The sequence below is a fragment of the Uloborus diversus genome, chromosome 2 (assembly GCF_026930045.1).
Source record: "Uloborus diversus isolate 005 chromosome 2, Udiv.v.3.1, whole genome shotgun sequence".
In the NCBI taxonomy this organism is placed as follows: Eukaryota; Metazoa; Arthropoda; class Arachnida; order Araneae; family Uloboridae; genus Uloborus; species Uloborus diversus.
Window position 1 is genome coordinate 183,262,342 of NC_072732.1, and position 25,638 is coordinate 183,287,979.

At 32.0% G+C, this 25,638-nt stretch overlaps 1 protein-coding gene across 1 annotated transcript in view; it reads left to right on the forward strand.

The window, feature by feature from the left end:
- Positions 1-25,638, forward strand: part of LOC129216702 (uncharacterized) — a 57,056-nt gene that overhangs the window by 25,624 nt on the left and 5,794 nt on the right. The window contains exon 4 of the mRNA XM_054850919.1: positions 12,826-12,933. Within this exon, the coding sequence (XP_054706894.1) occupies positions 12,826-12,933 (108 nt within the window). The remainder of the gene's footprint in view (positions 1-12,825; positions 12,934-25,638) is intronic.

Consider the following 25,638-nt stretch of genomic DNA (forward strand, 5'->3'; position numbering starts at 1 on the left):
GAGACATTTTTTGCTTTCAAAAGATGTAAGTCAAATCAATTCTGTCAATTTTTGACCTTCCAAACAACAAATTCTTAGGAATTTGTATCGTAAATATTCCTGAGAACTCCCTGTTTTTGAAGCTTAAGGATTAAAATTCTGACGTTGACATACCTGCCAAGTCAATTGATTTTTCCAGCAGTTCCCTGGATTTTGAGAATTTCTCCAGGTTGTCCGATTTTTATTAAAAATCTACCGGCTTTTATAAATCTTCGGGGAAAGCCCTTCATTCGGGGAATTTAATGAAAAGACCCTTGTAAATTTGTTTCTAAAGATTGCCCAGACATATATATTCCATGATTTGAATGCTCCCTGCGAAAACTCTAACTTGAGTACATAAAAAATCTAGCAACATTATCAACACTTATTAAGTTTTTAAGTTTGATCAAAAATAAGTTTAATTGTATTACACATTAATTTAATTTTTATTCTTCCATTTCATGTTTCAATTAATTATTTGATGCGCATATGACATAAGAACTTCCATATGATTGTACTTTAAGGGATAGTAAAAAATCTACTGGAGTTTTTCCTTGGAAAGTTGGCAGCTATGCATTGATTTTTGAGAGCAAAGTTCAGTAAACTCCTGATAATCGGCGTTTGGATTATCCATGGGTCTTTCAGGGTTCGTACGCTCCGGGAAAACCGGGAATTGTCAGGGAAAATGACACTGTCAAAAATGTCAGGGAAAAGTCAGGGAGTTTTCAAATTTTGTCCTCCAAAAATTTTTTTTCCATTTTTTTCCCAACGAATTAAGTACTATGAGATCTAGTCTTCGTTTTTATTGTGATTTCACGAAAAAAAATGTAAATTTTTATCTAAACCGACGCTGGCACTTAAAAACTGCAATCGAAAAATGAACGTTTTTTTTTCACAACGAAAAATGCGCCAAAAGAGCGAAGATTTTCTTGCATGGAGTCAGTGAGGGGAACGCATTTCTTTCTACTGCCTAAAGTTTTAGATGGGTTGCAACAACATTCTGTTCGGTTCAGGGTTCGTACGCTCCGGGAAAACTTGGAATTATCAGGGAAAATGATTTAGTCAAAAATGTCAAGGAATTTTCCAAATGTGTCCCCAAAATTTTTCTTTTCCCATTTTTTTTCCCAGGGAATTTCGTTTTATAAGATCTAATCTTCATTTTTATCGATGTATTTAAAAAAAATTGTAACAATTTTAAAGCAATGAAAAAAGTGGCGACCCAAAAAATCTTCAGCAGCCGCCATTTTTGGCTCTCAGTAGTTCCCAAGGGAAAAAAATCAGGTGAACAGCAATTATGCACTAACTCAACAGGAGAGAAGACAATTTACTGCTTCGGAAGCACAACCTGTAGATGGGAGGGTCGATCGGGGAAAATGTTTTTTTTTTTTTTTGATCGGAAAATAGTTTCAGCTACGTGTGAAACGTAGTCGCCATCTTTGGTCATTCACAAGATGGAAGTAGATACGATCCAAAAATGCCTAAGTTTCTAAAAACAATGCAGAATTGGATGTTTTCTTTAATTGAAAACTGATGAAAACAACAAAAAATGGTCTGCAAATTGTTTTTCTATTATTATTTGAAATAATTTTCTTGAGAAATGAAAAATTTTGTTCTTAAAACTTAATCTTATCCTCACTGCCTCATACGCAAATGTGATAAAAACTTTTCAATGAATTGCAGTATCATGAAGATTTATTATTTTTTAATTGTCTTCATGCAACAAATTAAAAAAAAAGTTATTTCTTATTTTTGGGCATAGCCACCATATTTGGTCATTCCCAAGATGGAAGTACACAAGACTTTTTCAAGTGCCTAAGTTCCCGAAAACGGCATTGGATGTTAATTGCAATGCAAACTATTGAAAACAACACAAATTGTGCCTTTTTTTTCCGGATAATTTCTAATTATTTTCTGGAAAAATGCAAAATTTAATCTTCATAACATTTTTTTTGTTTTAATTGATTTAGACTTATGTTCTAAATACTGACTATTTTGCTTTTATTGTAGTTTTTTAAGGATTATTAATTATTTATTACTACTTTTATACTACAAATCCAAAAATCTACTTATTATTTTAAATTTTTTCACTTTGTCGCCATATTTGATCGTTTGCACAATGGAAGTAGACTTAAACTTCCAGAAACAGAATTGGACGTTTATATCAATGTGTAATATTGAAAATAACATTAAATGTGCAAAAAGTTATGAATTTTTGAAAATTAACTATTACTTTCTGGAAAAGAAAGTTTGAAATTTTAATGTAAGCGTCCTTTAATATGTGAAAAAAAAAAAAAAAAATATTGGCATTGGCCTATGATTGGCGGATGTTGATTTTGTTACTATGCATTACATGGTATGCCGATTGATGCAACAAGTTAATCATATTTATACTGAAATTTAGCATTGCATTTTGCTCAATATGTTTCGTGTAACCTACTTATAAGAAAATAAAAAGTATTGTAAACCAAAAGCGGATGCTAAAAGGTTGCTGCAGGACTACAACAAAACGCTATAATATTACGCGTGACATCAAAGAAACGCTGAAATAAGTTGAAAGTACTCTGTTTTCAACAAATAGTAAACAAATTAAAACAATTTTGAACAAAATGTTTAAAAAAAAACTTAAAATTTTGACAGAGAAAACAAACGAAAAAAAAAACCAAGTTTTTTTTTTTAAATCTAAGGGGAGAAGTTTCAGTTCTTCTGCATCGCTACTTTAAACAATTTTAATTATTTTGAAAATATTACTATTTAAACTTAAATTTTGAATGAAGCGAGTAACCTGGAATTTTCTAAAAACAACCTGGAAAACCTGGAAAAGTCAGGGAACTTTTTTTAACCAAAAGTGTATGAACCCTGTCTTTTCGCATTTTTTTTTAAAATCTTATGATTGTGTTATTATTCGCTTTTTTTATTTTCAACGTTAGTAGATGCAATATAGCAATGTTTTTATAATTTAAATGCACGTGAGAGTGTTATTAATATTTTTAGCTATTGTATACACTAAGCATTGTTTTTTACCGGTTTTTGCTTATCGGCGGTTGCCGTGCCACCTTATTCCGAGGATAATCAGGAGTTTATTGTAGTACATATGCTATGCCATCTCTGGATCAAAGTGTTAAATTTGTAGGATTTGAACTTAATCTCTTGAGTCAAAGGTGATGATGTACCAGTTTTTATGATTGTAGAATTAGTATTACACAGGGCTCCCAAATGGTCCCCTTTCCTGTATAATGTATTATCTGTTAAAAAAGTAAAAAATTAATGAGGTGCGGATTATCTGTGGGGAAGTTTTAAAACCTTGAAAAAAATGTGAAAGTTTTTTTAGTGCTTTATATTGGTAGAAAATCATTGTATTGTGCTTAAATATTTTTCAAGAATACTTCATCAGTGCAATTTTCTGAACTTGTGTTCGATATGCAACATCGCAAAAAATTGTGTCCTGTGTTCGCGAGTTCAATCTTTTCGCATCTTGTTAATATTTTGATATTTTTACAATCGGAAGTTATTTGGACATATATTACCTTAGAATAACTTATTTTATGTTTCATTTTAATAGATAATAAACCTTTTTTTTTTTCGGAGTCATGGCAACATCAAACTTACTCGGATTTAGCCGAAAATTGCTTGTTGTGTTTGAGATTTCTATCTCTTTGCATCTTGTATATATTTTGATATTTTTGGTAATCAGAAGTTATTTTGACATATAGCACCTTAAGTTAGCTTATCTTATATTTAATTTCAATAAATAACAAACTCCTTTTTTTGGAAACCATGGCAACCTCAAACTTACTCGAACTTTGCCAAAAATTGCTTGTCATATTTGAGATTTCAATATCTGTGCATCTTGTAAATATTTTGATATTTTTGGCAATTGTATGGTCTTTTCACATATGCTTAGACTAGCATATTTTATGTTTAATTTTAGTTACGTTTAGTTTTAGAAAATAATAAAAAAAAATTTTGGAAAACATGCCAACACACACTGAACGTATTCGCGAAAATTTGATTCTCGTGTTTGAGATTTCAATCCTTTTGCATCTTATAATTATTTTAATATTTTTGGAAACTGGAAGCTATTTTAACATGTGCTACCTCAGATTATAGTATTTAATTTTATTTTTAAATAACAAAAATTTGAATTACTTTTATATTCCTTTATATCCTTATTTATTATTGAAAATACTCATAATGAGTATTTTCAATTTAAAAATATTGCTCTATGAATCTTAACTAGCACATTTATTGATTACATTAAGTTCTTCAGTAAAAGCAGGCTCAAATTTACATTCAGTGTATTTAGCAGCTAATTTACATTCAGTGTATTTAGCAGCTAAGTTACATTCAGTGTATTTACACTGAATGTAAATTACAAATGTGACAAGAGGAGGAGTAAGATGAAGTGTGATACTTTGTGACCAAGGGGATAGGGAGTCAAAGATGTCGAAAAAAAAACGCGACAACATTTAAGGACAGCCCATTAGTATGTACTCCTTCAAAGTCTCATGTTACTCTTCCAAAACTCCTTCATTTAATTTCTGAAATTGAGTACTAACCCTGTTAATAATAAATCGAAATTTGATGTTCCCATTTCGAACATTGGAGCTTAAAATGTTAATTTTGTTACCCTTTACAGCTGTGTGAAAATTGTCGGAGCTCAATCAGGGATTGTCAGGGCACTTTATTCCCAGATTTTGTTACCACCGTAAGGGCAGTTCTCAAAAGGTGGGAGCAAACACAGACTTCAACTTTGAAGCTTCAACACCAAATAACTTTCATTTTAATTAACTCTAAAATTTTTGAGGTAAATTATAATGCTGTATAGAGACAAGAATTGACATAAATTATGGAAAAAAAGCTCTTCAAATGCCCTTAAAAAATATTTTCTTTGCTAAATGGCACAATTTTGGACATACCAAAACGTTAACTGAGCAAATGTACCATTAAAAAAAAATTTTTTTAATTATTTCCATACGTTTCAAAAAAAAATTAAAGGCATGAATCTTACACTGAATAATTCTTTGTTAATATTTTACACAAATAACAAAAGTAAAGACAGATTATTTACTTTGTAAACGATTTTAGAAAAAAGTAAGTTTGAAATTTGATGCATATCCAAAAGTTGCGATCTTTACAATGCTATTATTTGAGAACTAAGTATATGATGTTTTCGTTTTAAAGGTATTTATCGATCCTCAGAATCAGTTTTCAATTGTTTAAAAGTGTTTTCATAAGCTTTTATGCAGTATCTTAGAAGAAAAATAATTTTTCTTAAACATACATGTGAGATGTCCAAATCGCGTTACGATCTTGACGCCGATAATTCTGTCCGTTTATTTATAATTTTTTTATAATCCACTGTCTTCTAACATCAATAAAAAAGATTATTATGATGTTATCTTCTGTAATCCATTGGTATTTTGCATAATTAATACGTTACACATTGAACAATACATAAATTACAGTAGAAACATGGCTGTTAATGATCGAACGAAAGCCATTTTGCGCGAAAATCGCCAAGCAAACCTCCGTTGGCGACAACTCAGTACACGATAAGCTAAAGGTTACCAGAGGGGGATTCCCGTTTGACAAATGTAGTTAATCTTCAGCTGCACCAGTTTTGGCGCCTTTATCACCTGCGCTAGCAATTTTTTTTCCTGCCGCTTTTATTATTTTAGAATTTTTTTTTTCTCTTTCTTTTAGACATAATTTAACAATCTCCAAATAGAAATACGAATTTCTTTTTTCAATAATTTTTTTAGACATCGTTTTAATTCTTATGACATTAGAAAAAATATTCATTATTAAAACTGATGTCATTTTTTACATTCTTTCTTAAAGCATACTTTTTTTTGTTTATCCTTTAAAAATATATATGTCGTATTTATTTGTCTCTATTTTTATTCCTTATTTGTCCCAATAAATCAAACTACAAGTTTGTATAATTATTTCCATGAAGCTTTTTTTCTACCTTTCATCAACTTCTTCAAAATCATTCCAAAACTTTATTATATGTAAAGAGCAGTATGTATAGCCATTCAAGTACTTCATTAATATCCTCTTTATCATTAAATTGCAAAATTCAAAAAGTAGTAAATAACATTTTCATTGGAAAAGTTAAAAATCAGATTAACAGTTGTCGAAAATGGTGAAACTTACATGATGATGATGTCCGAAATCCGTTACCTACAGGACAACAATGTCCAAAATCTGTTACCTACAGACTGCTGATTTAATTTGCTAATTTACAATTTTTACAAATACCTGCTGTCTTTTCATGTTCATATATTGTGTTCTAGGTATGCATACTATAGAATAAAAGCAAAATTGATATCAAATTCGAAAATTTTTGAAATTGCTCAAAGTTAACTTTTTTGTTCCCACCTTTTGAGAACTGCCCGTAACTAGAACAATTAACAACTTTTTTTTATTCTTTAATGTGTGTGTTTTTTCATTTATGAAACACATTTTTCAATGAGCCTCCACTTTTGGTAAAGTGCAGTTCCACAAAAATGACAATTTTTAGGAAAATATATTTTTTCCTCTCTAGTTTTATTGATTTTCTAAACTATTTCACTTATTATTGCAATTAATGGACATTAATAAAAATTCTTGTAATTCCGTGGCAACAGATAAAATTTATTTATTGACGATGAAATCGGGAGAGAAAATGTTAGTTTTAAAGAGGCCCGACGAGAGGCCATGTCAGCCTAGTTGGAAACCAGGGACCCGGACCTTGGGGGGCCCGGCGACACTGACGCAAAAAGAAAGGAAGACAAAAATAGGGAAACTCTAAATAAGCAGAAATGTCAAGATCAAGTAAAATTTATCCTTTTCGTACTTACTGCTGTGGCTTAACAATAATAGAGTTAATTATTTAATAGAATAATAGTTAATTATTTTCTAGTAAGCAGTTTTGATTTTTTTCCCTCCTTTCTTTTTCTTTTTTTCTTTTCTTTTTTTTTTGGGGGAGGGGGGCAGTGACAAAACTGACAAGGGGCTCACCTTGGCGGCTCTCTGCAGCACTGCTGTTAAAGAAAATAATTTCACTGTAATAACTTGAACTTTTTTAAATCAAAAATACTATTCTGCCATACATGGAAATGCCTTGAACTAAGGCATTATCTTTCCTATTATAATCTCTACGTAGAAAGGCTGTGATTACTATAAAACAAAATACTTAAAACAAAATTAAAATAGAAGAGAATTAATAAGGAGAAAAAAAGAGCTATAAGGCATAGTCATAGCACCACAATTAAAAGTAGAAACAGACGTACGTAAAGAGCTAGATAATATTTTTGCAAAGTAAAATCAAGGAATACTGCCGAGATTGCATACACCATGTTCAAGGATGGATCCAGAACGTTTTCAAGGAGGGTGTGGTTGATTTTTTAACTGACCTCTTAATGCGTGTGTGGTTTATGCATGCTGGGGGAGGGGGGGGGCACAGGATTTTTATCTAAAACAAACTGAAATATAGAGATTTAGCCAAGGAGGTTTCCAAAACTACTCCTTTCCTTTTCTGATTAATGAGGAATACGAAAACAGCATTTAAGAACTTTAATTTTGTAATTCCAGGGGATTGCTTCGAACTCCTCCCCATTCTCCCTAACATCATCGAAGGTCTCCTAAAATTGCGCTTTTTGAAACTTCAGTTTCGAAAAATTACCAGAAGATAGTAGTCATTGAACCCTTTATTTCCTCTAAGGTCTTCCAAACATCTTACCCTAACATTGCCAAAGAGCGACTATAATTGATTTGAAACTTCAATCCTAAAAAGTTTCTGAAGGAGAGATTCAAACCCTCTGTTCCCCTTTTTTTTTTAACATTATCAAAAAAGGCCTACATTTGCATTTTAGGACTTCAGAAAAATGGCCAGTGTATGGTCCCACAATAGAGGGGCGATCTGCCCTTCCTTGTATCCATCCTTGACCACGTCTGACATATGCCATGTGGACAACTTTCAAGAGGCCCATTCTATTTGATGCCACAAAGCAGACAAGACCGAGGTAAACCCAGGAAGTGCTGGTTTAACCAAGAAGTTAGAAGAGGCCTTTGATCTAATCCTTGAGGAGGAAGAAGAAGAAAGATTTTCAAACTCAAGTTAAAGTGCTTTTAACAATGCTTATAAGAAGCTTTGTTCTTGGACTGTAGCTCAGATCAGATCTTGGGTTAAAAAAAAAGCAACTCTTTCGAATGCTGTAAAAAAGAAAATTGTGAAACAGTTTGTTCCCTTTTTATTAATGGTTTTAATGAAGAAATCAGTGACTAGAATCTCAAACAGTGTTTAAAAAAAGAAAGAGTTAAAAACATGAATAAATCCTGCTGTAAATTAAGCTAAAGAATTGGAACAAGTTGCATCTTGACACAGAAAAGTCTGCCCCTTTGATTGATATGTAATATTAATATTTTTGATAATTTCTCTCTCCCATGTTTGGGAATTTATGTCAAAATTGTGTCCTTATATGGAATAATAATAATAAAAAAAAGAAACAGCTCTAGAGTACACATCATATTATTATTTTTTTTTTCAAAATTCAGTCCAAAAATAAAAAATAGTTTGAAATAGAACATGTCTTGTGTTCTTGTTAATATCCTCTAATTCCCTCAAGAAAAAAATTCCATCAAAGTTTTATTTCCCATTCAATTTTTTACATTTCAGTGGAAAAGTGAAATCACTTAGCATTTTATCATTAGACAGCAAAATTTACACTATATACAGATCCTTAAGGGTATTATGTTCAATCTGTTCAACTTAATCATTAATCCGGATTTAGTGCCCACCCTTTGATTGGACAATATCATTATGCTGCCACAAATGTGTTTAAACAATTATTCCGTATGGAAGTTTTAATGTGCTTAATCTGTTTGGATGCCAAGTGAATATAACTCAAAGAGATACCATGTTGCAGAAAAATGTTACATATGTGTATTGTTCTTCAGAAATCCGGACTGATTTCTGAAAAACAATACACTGCTGAAGAACACATTCTGATTTCCGGGGCTGAGTTTTGATCTGATTTACCTGGTGATCAGGGGCGGACTGGCTGACTTTGGCCTAGTCGGCAAAAAAATATTTTGGCCCACCTCTGTAAAATAAAAAAGTTAAATTAACCAGTACCGGATCTCGATTTTTCCGAATCCAGCAAAGACATTAAACTACCGCTTTTTCCTACTTTCTTTTAATTTTTGAAATCAAGTTTTAAAGTTCTAAAAAGAGAAAATTGTGTGAAAAAATAAAGCTAACACTGTACATTTTATATGTGCCTTCAAAGAAGGATACTAATGGTTTTTAAGTCTGAAAAGGCACATCTTTAAGCTTTTAACATAGTAAAGGGAGGAATCTGGTAATTCCCCCCGGAAACTTTTCGAAATTAGTTGATCTGTATAGGCATAAAAAGAAAAGAATCGGGAATAGGGGTTCTAGTTCCCTTCCAAGTGGTATTTTCAAAGTTGATGTAAAAAAACTTCAATTTTACAATTTTCGGTAACGCTGAGGAGAGGGAAAAGAAGGGGTTCCTCAGGATTTTGTTTTCTTATTTTTTTTTTAAATTGAAGTCTATTTTAGTCTTATCTTTTTTTACAATAGAATGTCAAGGGCTCTTCTTAGAAATTCTCCGAAATGGGAAGTTTTAGAAATGCAATTTTAGGTTACCCTTGCTAAAATTTATGGCACAGCAAAGCATCGGAGTTCTTGACAAAAACGCTTCTCGACTTTGAACCATTACAAAACGCAAAACTGTCATTGGTCATGTTTGAGGGAGGAAGATGCTCAGTGATCTCAATTGGAAGCATTTAAAACGAAAATACACTCTACCCAATTTTAAACTACATATAGTTACTATAGGGAATCCGGCGACTCTCCTTCAGAATTTTTCGACATTGAAATTTTAAAAACATAATCCTCATATAAACCCTAAAACATGGCCCACGCATTTATAGCAGCGCCGGGTCCGCTTTGTCTAATGGTGCAAGCACCTTCAGTTTTTGTTAATAGATGTACAAATATAAGTTTTAACGCTCTTTTTTCATCCGGGGCCTTTTTCCAGGCCGCGTCAGACCCCAATTTCTCTGGCCCCCTCCCGTTTCCTCATTGTGGGAGCCATGTCTCTCAGAGCTCTAAAAACTAGAGAGAAAGTTGATAACAGAGGATAACATTCGCACGTGCAAACTTCGGCTATTTACTGATCTTTTTGCTTAGGATGGAAAAAAAAAACCTGTTTCCAAACGCTTTTTTCATAGAGTAAACGAATTACCTTTTTTTTTTTTATGACACTTTAAAAAATGTTAGGTATGAATTTAAATGTATTAAGTTCAATAAAAAAATTGCTTGGAGTGGTCCACTCGGCGGTTGGCCCAGTCGGGGTTCCCAGACTAGCCGACCTGGCCAGTCTGCCCCTGCCAGTGACTCTCTTCAACTCTTGTTATTAGCTCAATAGTGATTTAAGTTAGTAATAAAGCTGTTTCACCCCTGATAAAGCATGAGAGCTTAATACATCATCTACATTATAGTAGCAGGTATAATTATGTGCAGTACAGTAGACCCTCGTTTTTTCGCTGGGTTACGTTCCTCGGAAATGCCGCGTTAATTAAGACAATATTAGTGTTAAAATAGGTGTTAGGTTCCGTAGTTAAAAAAAAAGACTTCATTCTAGTGATAGCAAAAAGACTTCATTCTAGTGATAATGAATTGTACAATAAGTTTAATGTGTACTTATATCGATTTCTATGCACAACATGTATAAAGAAAACACAAATTAATTTAGTGTTTATGAAAATGAGCTGGCTATGATAGTCTTATGGCAGTCAAGAATTTTTCTCTGTAGTTCTTTGCAAAGCATTGACGTGTCCAAGATCATTTCCATGGTAGAAGCTACCTTCACTAATAATTCAGAAAGATCATTTCTATTGTCAAGAAATAACGAAATATTTTCAATGTTAACGCGTTTGGTTTTGAGTCATTGATGTCGGTATGCTCCTAAAAGCCCTTCTTCCAGTGAGTTCAGAACTGTGTAAATTATATAACTTTACTCACACGTTTCAGAACTCACTGAGCTCTCTAATGGAAAGAGCTCTGGAACCAATCACATAAAATGTCTCCAGTGGCCCAAGTTTGATTATTAGCATGCCAAAATGCAGGTTATTAAGTGAAATCTGAAATCTTTAGGACTTTGGATTTTAAAGAAACTGTGTATAATAGAGAACGATGTAATAGAAACTCGTGTAAAACGAGGGTCTACTGTAATTGTAAGTATGTGCAGTAAAGTATATTAAAAAAAATGAAGCGTGTATACCAATGCTAATGTTTATGGGTATGATAAACACTGTATGTGTAATGCGTCAACCTATTTTGTGGTTGAAATTTACAATTACATTTCTCTACATTGAAATTTCCTACATTGTACTACTTTGCTACATTACAAAAGCAGAACTGAGCCGAATTTGGCTCTACATTTTAAGGTACAGAGCGGTCATTGTTTTGAAATGTTTACAAAAAGTAGTTGTCATTAAACTTAGTATTGGAATCATAGTTATTGATTTTTTTTTCCATATTTAAATTTAGGCTTTCATTTTATATGCTGTTCAGATTATTCAGAATTTCAAAGCTCTGGGGTTCTTGGATATCCGAGGTGTCACTAATTTATAATTTGATATACCGCCAAACATAATACAGTCGAACTGGCTAATAACAAGCCCTGATTTAATGAAAACCCAAGTTTAGTAAGGATATCAAGATTTTGTTTATACAATGTAAAGTTTATGGGAGCATAACTTGTTTTTAACGAGCAAACTCCGCTTCGATGAGACAGTGGCATTCACGTAAAAGTTTTACTAATGCTCATTTTTAAAAATCGGCTAGTTTGATATTAAATTGTATTATTCTCTTCATGTTACAAGGTCATGAAAATTTTTATGAAGTCATGAAAAAGTCATGGAATTTTTTTTTATCCAAATTGAGTATGAACCCTGTGCTATGCATTTCTGTGGACCCCAACCTAAACTGATTGAGTTTCTATAACTAGAGTATGAACCCTGTATAACAACTTGCATAAAGAAAACATAAATTAATTTTGTGTCCTTTTTATAAAGAGGAGCTGGCTATGATAGTGTTTTGACAGTCATTAAGAATTTTTCTCTGTAATTCTTTTCAGAGCATTAATGCATCCATGATCACTTGTGTTACTTCCATGATCGAATCTTCCTTCACTATCAAATCAGAAAGATCATTTCTATTGTCCAGGAACGTTTTTGGTTGTGGGTCACATTGTCAGTATCCTCGTTGGTTTTGGCCTCCTTTGTGACTCCTAAAAGCTCTTCTTCCAGTGAGTTCTTCCTGAACTTTGTGAATTTAGTAACTTTATTTCTGGAAAGAGCTCTGGGATCAATCACATAAAATGTCTCCAGTGATCCAAGCTCAATTATTATTAGCACCCCAAAATGCAGTGGATTACACGTAATCTGTAATCTTTGGGAGTTTGGATCTTGAAAGAGGGGAAATTTTATCTGTTTGCGTTGTCGCATCCATGTAGAACCGAAACTCATATGCGTAAAATAAAATAAAGGTGTCAAATCTTAAACCGCGTAAAATAAACCCCTACAATATGAGGATCTACTGTATTCTTTTACAAAAATCACTTAAACAGGTTTAGCATTAAATAAGATTCTGTACTTGTGACTAAAAAGGTTCAAATATTTTACAACTATTGATCTTCTTTGGGGCTTATAATGCTGTTGGACAGTGTGCTATTTGTTAGTTTGTTATGCAATGGTCATAGAGTAATCTGATTTGTTCTCCATTTCCCTCAGCCTCTGTCCGTAGATGTCGATCAGATGTTCTGTGCTGTTTGCAACAAAGTAGCGACACTTCGATGCAAGCAGTGTGCTAAGGTTGCCTACTGCAACACGGCTTGTGCAGTAAGTATAACAACTTCTGTGCTTTGAATTTATGTTCCAGTAGGTTAAGGTGAATATCTAATTGAAAGTGCATGTCTCACTCCACAGTTGTTGTTTTCAGGGAGGTGGTTTAAACATATCTAAACAAGTATTTTAAACTTGTTAGTACACATATTTGTATATACTGTCAGCCCCCTTAATCAGGTAACAAATAAACGAATACCCCTCTTATAAGAATAAAACCTCCCGGAACCGAATATGTCCCCATTGGAGCAATATTACAGTTCCCCGCTGAATCGAATAATTTCCCTGCATAATCAAATAATATTGACCAGCTTTCGCAAATATTTTTGTTGAGAAAATTTTGAATAAATTAGAAGAAAAAAACAACAATTGACGTTAAAAGCCTATTATAGAATTTTTCAAAAAAAATTCTCAGGAAAAAGGTGCCAAAACAAAGAGTTCGTAACTCAATTGTAAGACACTTTTTATAATTTTCATACGTACTTGCAATTTATTAAACTATTTTGTTTATTTGGCTTATTTCAAAACCTTTTTAGCAATAACATACAGTAACACTCTACAGTATAGTTTTTCTAACAAAAGCTAAGTTTCCTTTAAAAAAAAAAAAAATAAAGGCAACAGAATTCAAGTCTGTTAATAGATGACATTAAACTGAATTTGGTGCTAGTAGCAAACCAGTTACTTTTGATCTGGAGGCCATAGAGCATTTCTAATCTCCTAGAATACAAAACAGTAAGAAACATTCCTAAATAAACAATTACTGATTTCTTAAATTTGAATTATGTATATTTTTTAACAAGTTACTAGGATTTGAAATATTAATTTTTTTCAGGCTATCCGCGATTGGAAAGTCGGGGAAAGTCATGGGTTTCAACGATGATTGAGTTTGAAAATTATTTTATTTTGGAAAGTTATTTTATAATTTTCTTTCAGTATTTTTAGTGATTGAAAAAAAAAATTGTGAATCATATCGGATTTTTTGAAAAAAATTAACAAATTTGTTCACCTGTAAATTCATACCTATTTCAAATTTTTGTATGATAAAACTTTAGATTTATAAATGTATGCAGCAAAATATTAAATTTAAAACTCTGTAATTGTTTCATGTGTTTGTATAGAGAAAAAAGTTATTGTTTCACAATTAGTTTTTAGTTACAATTGTAGCACAGCTTGTTACATTTTACTTTAATTTGAATTTTTAGAAACAAATGTGCAAAGCATATAGCAGATGATTGTAATTTTATTTTTACAAAACACTAATTTAGATATTCTTGTGAAAAATGTATGTTTTTTCTAGAAGGATCCTGTGAGTAATGGAAAGTTACTAGCAGAAGTCATGGAAAATTATGGAAAGTCATGGATTTCAAAACTACGTATAGCAGATACCCTGTATGTTACATTTATAAACATGCATGATGTTATTACTCAAATCACATTTATTGTTACAGAAACCAGAAAAAAAAGTACACTATAAGTGTAAAAAAATTAGTAAGTTACTAGAAATCTCTTACTTTTGAAAGCCGAAATAAGCCAAGCAATAGCTTCATGTATTATATTGGCACATGCAGTACACTTGTTTTTCTATTTTAATAACCTTATAGTGTTTTTAATTACCTATTTAGTAAAATCATATGTTCAGGATCATGTCATTACTGATGTCTATGAAATCAATCAGAATTAATCAAGGTTGGTATTGTGTCCACTTCTACATAAAAAGTCCGGGGCATTGGTAAAAAAAAAAATAATCTTTGAATGTTAAGATAAAATAATTGACGAAACGATTAACTTTAAAGTGGGAAACTGTAGGGTGCTGTCTATTTACAGTTTTGCAAGAACAACAAATCAAAGAAATTTAAGCCAGTTGATATGACACCCCCCCCCCCCATGCTTTTTTTCCCATTCAAGTTTATTGTTAGGTCAATTACTTTATCATACTAAACATTCCAAGATTATTTTTTACCCTTGGTTCATATTGCTACAAAAGCGTGTTTTTTTATTTTTTAGTGTTTTAATTTCTTTAATTTTACTTGTTTTACAAAAAAAATATTTATTTTAACATAATTTGAGATTCTCATTATTCATGAAATCCCCCCCCCCTGAAATAAAAGCGATTAAAAGGTTTAGGAAACATTTGGAATGGAAATCTTTCAAACTTCAAGAATAATGATGATAGTCCTTACAATGTAACAGTCTAGCTCTAAAAACGTTCAAGAGTCATTCCACGTCAAATCAACACAATTTGGAGCAATTTTAGGACGCACCGTCACAGATCTGGATGAAACTTGGTACATCAAGAGATTTAACCTAGTTATGAATGAAAACGCTAAAAAAAAAGTTTTCTTTCTCCTCATTTAGCAGTTATTAATTATTGATTATTCAAATTTTTGTTAAAAAATGCTACACTTTGAGACTGTTAATCCTTGTTTTCTCAGAAACTATAAAAGATACAAGCCTGATATTGGTCTTGTTTTAAAGCTCTTTTAATCTGCTTCAATTTGATATGCAACTTAATAAAATTCAAAATTTTTTAATTTAAAATTAAATTTAAATAAATTTTAAAATTTAAATTTCTCAAAAACGGACAATTTTAAAATTTTGAAAAAAATCACAAAATTACTTTGTGCTATCATCTCACATCTCACCAAGTTTCATATTGGGATCTTAATGGGATCAGTTGATACAGGGAGGACAAGTTTCAAATATCTGCCAAAATATGGGTTATTGTGCTGAATAGTTATTATTTTATGTGCAAAAAAATAAATAAATAAATAAATATGCTTCATACATGTTCACTTTTTTATGCAGAACTGTCTACTAGAAATGAAGTTTTTCTTAGTACAATTTGTTCCTGAAAAATAACTCATTAATAAAAATATTAATCATCTAAATCTCATTTTATTGAGAAAAATAAATTAAAAAGAAATAAAATTTTAAAAAAGGAAGGAAGAAAGGGGAAAAAAATATATATATTTTCTCTGGGGATGTGAACTTAAAATCATCCACTACAAATTCAGATCTGAAACAGTAAGCTACCTTTTTCGGGCTCACCTGAAGTGCGCACCAGAGGGGGAGGAAGCTGTTCCCCTGACCAAGACCAGCGAAGTAGAAAATTCGCTTCCCCCCGTCGGAGCTTATTTCTGCAAGGATTATCTTGTAACCTCTTCCTTGTTTGGCGAGAATTTCTTGACCCAATGGCTTTGACAGAGGCAGAGTCGCCAATGCAATTGCAGAATCGTCGCTCTTTGTCGTCAATCTTTGACACTCATTTAATTTTGCTACTTTAAAATATAAATGAACGTATATAGGGTAAATGACTAGTCATGGGCATACTTATTATTATTTCTTTAAAATTTGGATTCAAATGTTGCAGTTTTAGTTCAGGGATAAAACTAAGCCTTAACACTTTTGTAGCTGTGATATTTTCACTAACTATCAATTATGATATATATCAATAGAATATTTGAAAAAAAAAATTGATTACCCAGTTATGGTTTAACTCGCTAAATTACGATCATACTAAAACCTAAAACTGGTCATGCTTTCTGAATTCAATTGTTTTCAGGGAATACACAAAAAGAATATTCAACCAGGTCCGGATCTATAAATTTTGGGCCCCACCCCCCTGCAAAAACTCTGTAGTGATCCTCTACAGAGGCCAGCAGTGTATATTTGTAACGTTAATAAGTCTGAGTGCTAGTGTTTTTCAATTTTTTTCCAATTTCCTGGGCTATTGAGTCCCTCCGCACTGCAGGTACGCAGGTCCGGGCCTGTATTCAACAATAGAAAATTACGATGCAATAAAATTTAAAGTACCTGGACTTAACAGTTCGAGCAATATCAAAACACAAAGATTGGAAAACTGACAATTTATGAATATTGAAAGGTTCGTTTGAATAAAAAACAAAGTAAAGAAATTCTATCGCTTGATTTTTTATTTATCGTTTGCCAAATTTAGCTTATGTTTTTCATATGAATACTAAATAATAATTTTGAGTTGGAATGGCCAAAAAAATTAATTATGGCCATAAATGTACCTATAACTAAAATACTTACTTTTAATTGTCTAGTTATAACCTAGATAACTTACTAATGTATATTTTTGCTCTTTTTAATGTTAATGCATATAAATACATAAAAACGGTACATTAAACAATTAATTGCATATTACTGCGTTTATCATTTGCTTTTAGATTTTTTTTTCAACGTTAAGAGAAATAAAAATAGACATTCAAACATTTTGTTCTACACAAAGGAAAAATCAGGTGACCAACGAAAAAATGATTAGCAGAGCGCATTTAATTCGCTTCTTCATTATCATAACGCGGAAACACTGTAAACAGGTGCGCCAAAGTACATCATTTGTGACGTCATAAAGACCACGACCTTACTTTCTAAATCGGACATTTTAAAAAATTAATTAAAAATTTAGCGTTGAGAAAATGAAAGTTTTTTTCTCGCTCCATATTATTATTTTTTTGCTTATTCTATCAACTTCAGTGACTAAAACTAATACTTTTGACTGAAGGAAACAGCCCCAATGTATTTCCATCTTGTCGTTTATTCATTTATTTACTTATTATTTTCGTTGCTTCATGACTTTATTGTTGTTTACCAATGTAAATTCAATCACTTCAAAAGAATTTTATAAAAATAAAAGGAAAAGAACGACGTTAACTTTTTAAAGCCGTTTAGTCGAAGTTATGGAAATATTTCGTGCCAACACTTCGATACCTTCAACGTTATAAAAGAATAAGAGTATGTATACTTCGAAAGTTGTTATAAGTCTATGTTAGTTAATTATTAAATCTCTCCTATTGTAAGTATTTACGAAAATTCATTTTTAAATAGCTGAAAACTTCGTATTACGTATAAGTATTAATTATAGAAAATACAAAGAACTACTGAGAGCTTAAAACATTTGTTACATGAAAAATTATTTTTTGGCTATTCTATAAGAAACGCTTTTCAAAAATGTTAAAATATCCAACTTATTGTTTTCAAGTTCTGAAATTTGTTTTTTAACAAAATCTTGCCCTTGTTTAGTATTGCTGTGTGGATTTTCTTCCAAACCGCTACGAATGCTGTTTAGTTTTAGGTACGTGTCTATTTGAGCAAGTTTCAAGTTTTTATAAACTCAAATATGTTGGGGTGAGGTACATTGAAGGAAGCATTGAATCTTGAATGAAAACTTTCACAGCAATTTGTTGTCCTCCATAGTTCAGCAGAGTTTTCAGCTCAAATATGAGGTGGGAAAACAGCACATGAACTGTCTATATAGTTGTTAGTCAAATAATCAACAAATTTCTGCAGTTGATTATTTTGTGGCATAACCCCTATAAGTGTTAGAAACGCATTATCTATATCCTGCGGTTTTAAGTATGTAATCCCAAAGCAGTAGCGGAGCCATTCTGAATCTTTCTCTTTGTAATAGTTGCTGAGCTTTAACTTTTGAATTTTTCTCCACCTGAAAAGGAATACTTTACACATAGCAGATATGTTCTACTTTTACAAAGGGTCACTCTTTCCAAAATTGAAAAAAAAAAAATATCGCGCTAAAAACGCATTTATGTGCGTCTTCCCCAGGTAGATGAGGGTGGTTCAAAAATACATTTAAAAAAAAAGTTTCTGCTAAATAACAGGACAACCCACAATATTTTTAGATTTGTGGATAGAAAAAGGTTAGGGTAGTTTTTCAATCTGGCGTACGTAATGTTGTTGCGAATCAGCTTAGCATCTTTTTTGTTCAGTGTCTCCAAAACGTGTGGCTGTTTTCGAACCTCATTTTGAATTAACTTTGATGATCTTTCAATCAGTTCATCGATGGATTTTAATTTTATGCTATTACTAAGTGATTGTCTGTTTATCATATTTTCTGATAAAGGCTCATGATTATGATTTGCCACTAGTCTTGAAAAAACACCATCTTCTCCTTTACTGTATAGTCTTACCTTACAAAACTTATTTATACACCTCCAGTACAACTTTCCTGTTAACTGTACTTGATTAACAGAGCGAAAATTTGTACTTCTCATGCAAAAATAACGTTTTGCCTCGAATACTGAACATATGAGGGTTTATTCATCATTCGATGAAAAAAAAAAATCTTTAAAGAGCAATTAAGATAAAAGGCACAGGAGTACTACGATAAAATCTAAGTACGAAGAAAATCTGGCCGTGATTTGCTATTTATATTCTAGTGATTGACCTTCAAATGTTCTAAACGTCAGAAAAGTTACCTATAACTTCCCATTTTCAGTTGTTACAGATTGATCTTATTTCCTAAAATGTCATTCAAAAATCTGCTTAAGACTCCTGAAAGAGTTTCTTTTTAAATGGGGGAGCCTTTAACAATACCACCTTGGGGGAGGTATTATAGCTTTATACAATAGTACTATTTAGGGATTAAGCTGGAGTGCTTTTAGAACTGTTAAAGACAGGTGAAAATTCCTGAAGCTATTTCGAAAAAACATTTCTAGAAAGCAACTTTAGAGCACAATGCATTCCCCTACTGTTATGATCTTTGAAAGAATGTATGTACAACTATTGGGGAGAATTAGGTGTATCAACTTGTCCATAACACAATTGTTTCTAGTACTAGTCAAGGTTTAAAATTTAGGTTACTCTATTTTTTTTTAGTGTGTAGTAATTTAGTTTACTCTACACAGCATAGTAGAAAACCAAGGTTTTACGTAATGCTACTTATAACTGATTTGTTCTCAAACACTGCAATACGCGCAAAACAGTTAACTTTATGTTTATATTTCCTGGTTGGCTAAATTAATAGTGTATATTTAAAGTAATGAACAGTCGTTTTCTAAACTAAGAAATTTTTAATACGGTGTCACTGATGATTGTACTGTTCATACGTCACTACACATTTACCGAATTTTGTGGAAAGAAAGAGCACTAAATTTAGATTTTAAACCAATAATTAGTGCAATTTCTTCAAATTTTTTTAGATGTGTCCCTTCTGTTCCTAGGTCGCATATATAATATGATCTTGAGATACAATTTTTATTATTTACAGAAAATACGTCAGGGGAAAATTGTTAAGTTTTATACTGTACATCATATTAATAGCAGTGAAATTTATAGTTACAGTTACATTAATGAAAGTTGTTTTTCCTGCATGAAAAATAAAGAATGAGTTAAGTATACAAGCAAATCGGTTTATTAAATTTTAATCAAAACTAATAGGCTAGCCTGTAAAAATAACTATAGTGAACACCAAATGTATTAAGAACACCAAATGTTGAAAATATCTTAAGATTGAAAAGTAGTTAATTGTCCTGTCACTTGATATCGATCTATTAGCAGGTCCATAAATCGTGACTAGCTCAGTCAAAAGTTGACCGTTTAGCGCTTCTCCGTTAAACTTTGCGACGGTTCTATCAACAATGATTTTGGAGCTACAAGCAATTTCTCAAAAAAATCAGACTGTCGTGTTTTTTTTAAATTATCGGAACTGTGACAAAGCTTCGATTCTGTAATATTTTCAAGTTCCTAAATTTTTCCAAAAATGTGAAGTTATATAAACAAAATCAAGAACAGGAAGAAACTGAAAAAAAAAAAAAAATAAATAAATAAATAAAATAATAATAATAACGATAAAAATTAATTAGTTTTTGGAGAAACGATAATTATTTTTATTTTTTCTTTTTTTTCAAAAATAAGACGACAACCCATGTGCATGTATTGCACCGTAAAACCGCACCATATTGCAACGGTCAAAATAAAATCCACTTATGTTTCATTTATGTTCGCCAGCAAAACTTTTACTGATAAAGCTGCAGGAATGTCAACCCCGACGAAATTGGGATCGTTCTACATTCGGGGGGAGGAAAGAGCGCAGTTCATGCTTGGCGATAACTTTTCTGTTTCGCCAACCCTGTTTTAGGGTTGCTTGGTGCGCACTTCGAGTTTGCCCCCTTTTTCACCCCCTTTGCTAACAAAATGAAACAGACTGGGGGTGGCTATTGAGAATGAGATCCAATGGTTCGTTCTGCCTCACTACTTTTTTCTCCACCTGTCACTGGTTTGGGATTGACCAATTTATCAACATGTTTCATGTTTTTGCTTGTGGAGTTCAGTCAGCAGTACCATAAAATCTCAAAAGCACCCCCCCCCCCCCCTAGTTTCAAAAGATAACTTACTAATTCCAAAAAAGGGGGGGAGGGAGGTTATAATCAAATTTTGTTTTTGTAAAACTTGCCAAAATAATTGTTTGTAGCAATATTAATTTTAGAGTACACAAAATAAATAAGTAAATAATAGTTACTATTAATATTGAAGAAAAGGGAGAAATGAATTAATAAAAGCCTGTCATAATTTTATGGCATGGGGGCGACAATATTTTTTTGAAAGAATGGATTTTGCACCTTAAGTTACCAAAACCACTTCCAAAAATAATCAAAAGCAGTACACTCACATGAACTTCTTTTGTAACACATATGAACTGAACAAAAAGAAAAGTGCCCTTGCATCAAAAGGCGTCTAGACTTTTGGAAGGAATAAAACTGAAACTATTTTTTTTGCAAGATCCTTTTTTTTTTGTTTTGTTTAAGTCATAGTGTTTTCTTTTCTTCTTGTTGTCTTTTTTTAGAAAAGAAAACCAGCACATGAAGAGGGAAACTAAACCTTTAGAAATGCTTGCCAAATAGAGCATAAAATGTTCATTTTTATTTATTTATTTGGGGGGGGGGGGTGAAGGGATGAAGATGATCTGAAAATTTTTAGGAGAGGGGAGGGGGAGGGTATATTTGGGATTGCAAAATGATCCTTCCACAAAAAATGGGGGGGGGGATAGAGGGATTCTTTCTGGTCTGTGGTCGGACATTATTTGTAAAGTAAATCCCATCACGCCAACAGGGAGGACATATACTCTACCAGCTGAAGAAAAGAACAATATTGTAAATATTTTGCAGCTTAGAGAGTAAAAAACTCCGACAAATGTAGGACAATGCTGACGTTCTCTTTTTTTTTTAAAAAAAAAAGAGTTAGTGTGAGTTTTATTTATTTTTTTCCATTATTATTTTAATTTCATTCAATTTTAAAGTAGGTGTAAGACATTAGAAGGTTTTACATTACTATTAGCAGTTCATTTATAGTTTCCTGTGCTAATTTAATAACTTAGAATAATATTTGAGTAATCCATCAGAAAGGTATTTTGTCCAAAATGCAGAAACTTTGATATATGTAAAACTTGTCCTCCCTGTATCATCTGATCCCATTAAGATCCCATTATGAAACTTGGTAATATGCTAGAGGATAACGCAAAGTAATTTTGTGAATTTTTTCAGAATTTTAAAATTGTCCATTTTTAAGAAATTAAAATTTTAAAATTTAATTTAATTAAATTTTAAAATTATTATTTTTTGATTTTATCAAGTTGCACATCAAATTAAAGCACATTAAAAGAGCTTCAAAACAAGACCAATTTCAAGCTTGTATCTGTTATAGTTTCTGAGAAAATGAGATTTAACCGTCTCAAAGTGTAGCATTTTTTGATGAAAATTTGAATAATTAATATTTAATAACTTTTGAATGAGGTGAAAGAAAATTTTTTTTTTGGCATTTTCATTCATAACTGGGCTAAATCTCTTCATGTACCAAGTTTCATCCAGTTCTGTGACGGTCCGTCCTAAACCGTGTGATGATCTGACACGGAATGACCCTCAACTGCTCCGATAAATTGCCTGTCGAGTAATCATCTAATCCAGCTGATCCAGAGCTTCTGAAAATTTCACACTATCTTCAGAAAATTTTACTTGAGTCCACTGGCACCACTGGGGGAGGGTGTCTTGGTATTGTTAATAGCATGTATCAAATAACCTAGGTGAAAAAAATTGTAACATTTTACATTTGAACAATGTTACATTTTCTATCAGTTTATTATTTCATGTAGTAAAAGTATGGTAGGCAATGGGAGCAATTTTAGTGACCGTGAGTGTGAGATTCATAAATCCAGCTCTGTGCATATCAGCATAGCTGCCAACACTCTTGATTCTTTAGGAAGACTCCCAAAGTTTGCCGCCTTCTCCCGAATTCCCTAATAAAGTCTCCATAATAAACCACACCAATCATATAAACTACTCATACAGTGGTGGTCAAAATTATACGGACAAGAGGAAAATCCACCACATCTTCGCTGCATTTGGTCAGAAAGTTATGCAAATTTTATGACTGGTTACTAATAGTAAATGAAACTTTTTTTACTAACTTTTGTTGGAAATATAAAGGAATATCTCATTCATAGAAGGAAGCTTGAGTTTAGAAATACCTGTGATATGAACAAAACTATAAGAGCAATTAGATTTCTGTGTTCTAAAAAGCAAAATCTGCATTTTTTTGTTCTGAAAACCGAGCTACATAACGATAGAGATGCTTAGTAAGAGATTGGGGAAGTCACATTCTATTTTTACAGTCATCCCGCTAGGTAGAAAACTTAGACAATCTGAGAAAAGGAAAGTGACTGCTTAAAAAATTTCACCACGTACGTCAAATCGCAAAAAATTTGAATAGAGATCGGTCGTTTAGAACTTTCTCAAAGAGGGTTCGTACGCTCTAGGAATTCTGGGAAAACCGGGAATTGTCAGGGTAAAGGACATTGTCAAAAAAGTCAGGGAGTTTTCAAATTTTGTCCTCCAAAAATTTTTTTTACATTTTTTTCCCAAGGAATTAAGTACCATGAGATCTAGTCTTCGTTTTTATTGTGATTTCACGAAAAAAATTGTTAATTTTTATATAAACCGACGCTGGTACTACAAAAAAATGCGATCGAAAAATGAACGTTTTTTTCACAACGAAAAATGCGCCAAAAAGAGCGAAGATTTTCTTGTATGGAGTAGTGAGGGGAACGCATTTCTTTCTAAAGTTTTAGATGGGTTGCCACAACATTCTATTCCGCTCTGGGAAAACTTGGAATTATCAGGGAAAATGACATAGTCAAAAATGTCAGGGAATTTTTAAAAATGTGTTCCCCAAATTTTTCTTTTCCCAATTTTTTCCCAGGGAACAGGGAATTTGGTTTTATGAGATCTAATCTTCATTTTTATCGATGTATTTAAAAAAAATTGTAACAATTTTAAAGCAATGAAAAAAGTGGCGACCCAAAAAATCTTCAGCAGTCGCCATTTTTGGCTCTCAGTAGTTCCCAAGGAAAAAAAAAAATCAGGTGAACAGCAATTATGCACAAACTCAACAGGAGAGAAGACAATTTACTGCTTCGGAAGCACAACCTGTAGATGAGAGGGCCGATCGGGGAAAATCGTTTTTTTTTTTTTATCGGAAAATCATTTCAGCTACGTGTGAAACGTAGTCGCCATCTTCGGTCATTCACAAGATGGAAGTAGATACGATCCTAAAATGCCTAAGTTTCTAAAAACAAAGCAGAATTGGATGTTTTCTTTAATTGAAAATTGATGAAAATAACAAAAAATGGTCTACAAATTGTTTTTCTATTGTTATTTAAAATAATTTTCTTGAGAAATGAAAAATTTTGTTCTTAAAACTTAATCTTATCCTCACTGCCTCGGACACAAATGTGATAAAAACTTTTCAATGAATTGTAGTTTCATGAAGATTTATTATTTTTTAATTGTCTTCATGCGACAAATTAAAAAAGTTATTTCTTATTTTTGGGCGTATCCGCCATATTTGGTCATTCCCAAGATGGAAGTACACAAGACTTTTTAAGTGCCTAAGTTCCCCTAAAACGGCATTGGATGTTAATTGCAATGCAAACTATTGAAAACAACACAAATTGTGCCTTTTTTTTTCTGGATAATTTGTAATTATTTTCTGGAAAAATGCAAAATTTAATCTTCATAACATTTTTTTGTTTTAATTGATTTAGACTCTTATGTGCTAAATACTGACTATTTTGCTTTTATTGTAGCTTTTTAAGGATTATTAACCGTTTAACCGCCGAACTATTGACGGATGATCAAATTTGAGTAATTTTTTGAAATTATGTCTATTTATGTCTAGTAAATACAGAAATAAAATAAAATTTCCAGAAAAAATTTTTTTACTCTGTTTTTCAGTGTGTTCCATTTTTGGAACATTGGCGCTTTGCATGAAGTTTTTTTTTTTTTAAGAGAATTTTTTTAAACTAAGAGGTTTTGAATGCGGTTTTTGTCTTAGCATACTTTATTGCGGAAAAAGTAATATTTTAAATTGCATTTATGTACATATCAGAATTCAGAAAATCCAATACAGAAATATCTAATGCCCATGATATGAAAGAAAGCATTGCTGGTGAAGTCGTTTCTCGCAATGGAAACATTTCTTAGTCGTATTTTTTTTGCACGCCGCGCAACGTCCTTGGGATGCAGATACAATATAATGTCCGTCAGACATTCTTGATCGTTTATGTAAAGGACAACGAGGCCCTGGATGACTTTCTACTCGTACTTTTCTTCTTAGGAGGACAGTTGTTATTTCTCTTCAGAACTCTAAATGCTTCATCTCGACTTCGTGTAACTCACAATGAAGTAACCAACTAGCTACAACTGAAATATTCAGAGCATTACTAAAAAGATTCCACCACCATTTTTTACTCCTCAAATGAGGTCTGTAGCTCCCAAAAAGTTTATCCAAGACGTCCCCCCCCCCCCCTTCATTGTATCTCTTGATAAGATGAGGTTGTGGCACATCTATCTTGCATTTCTGCGCATTTGAGTAACATTTTACAGATGCAAG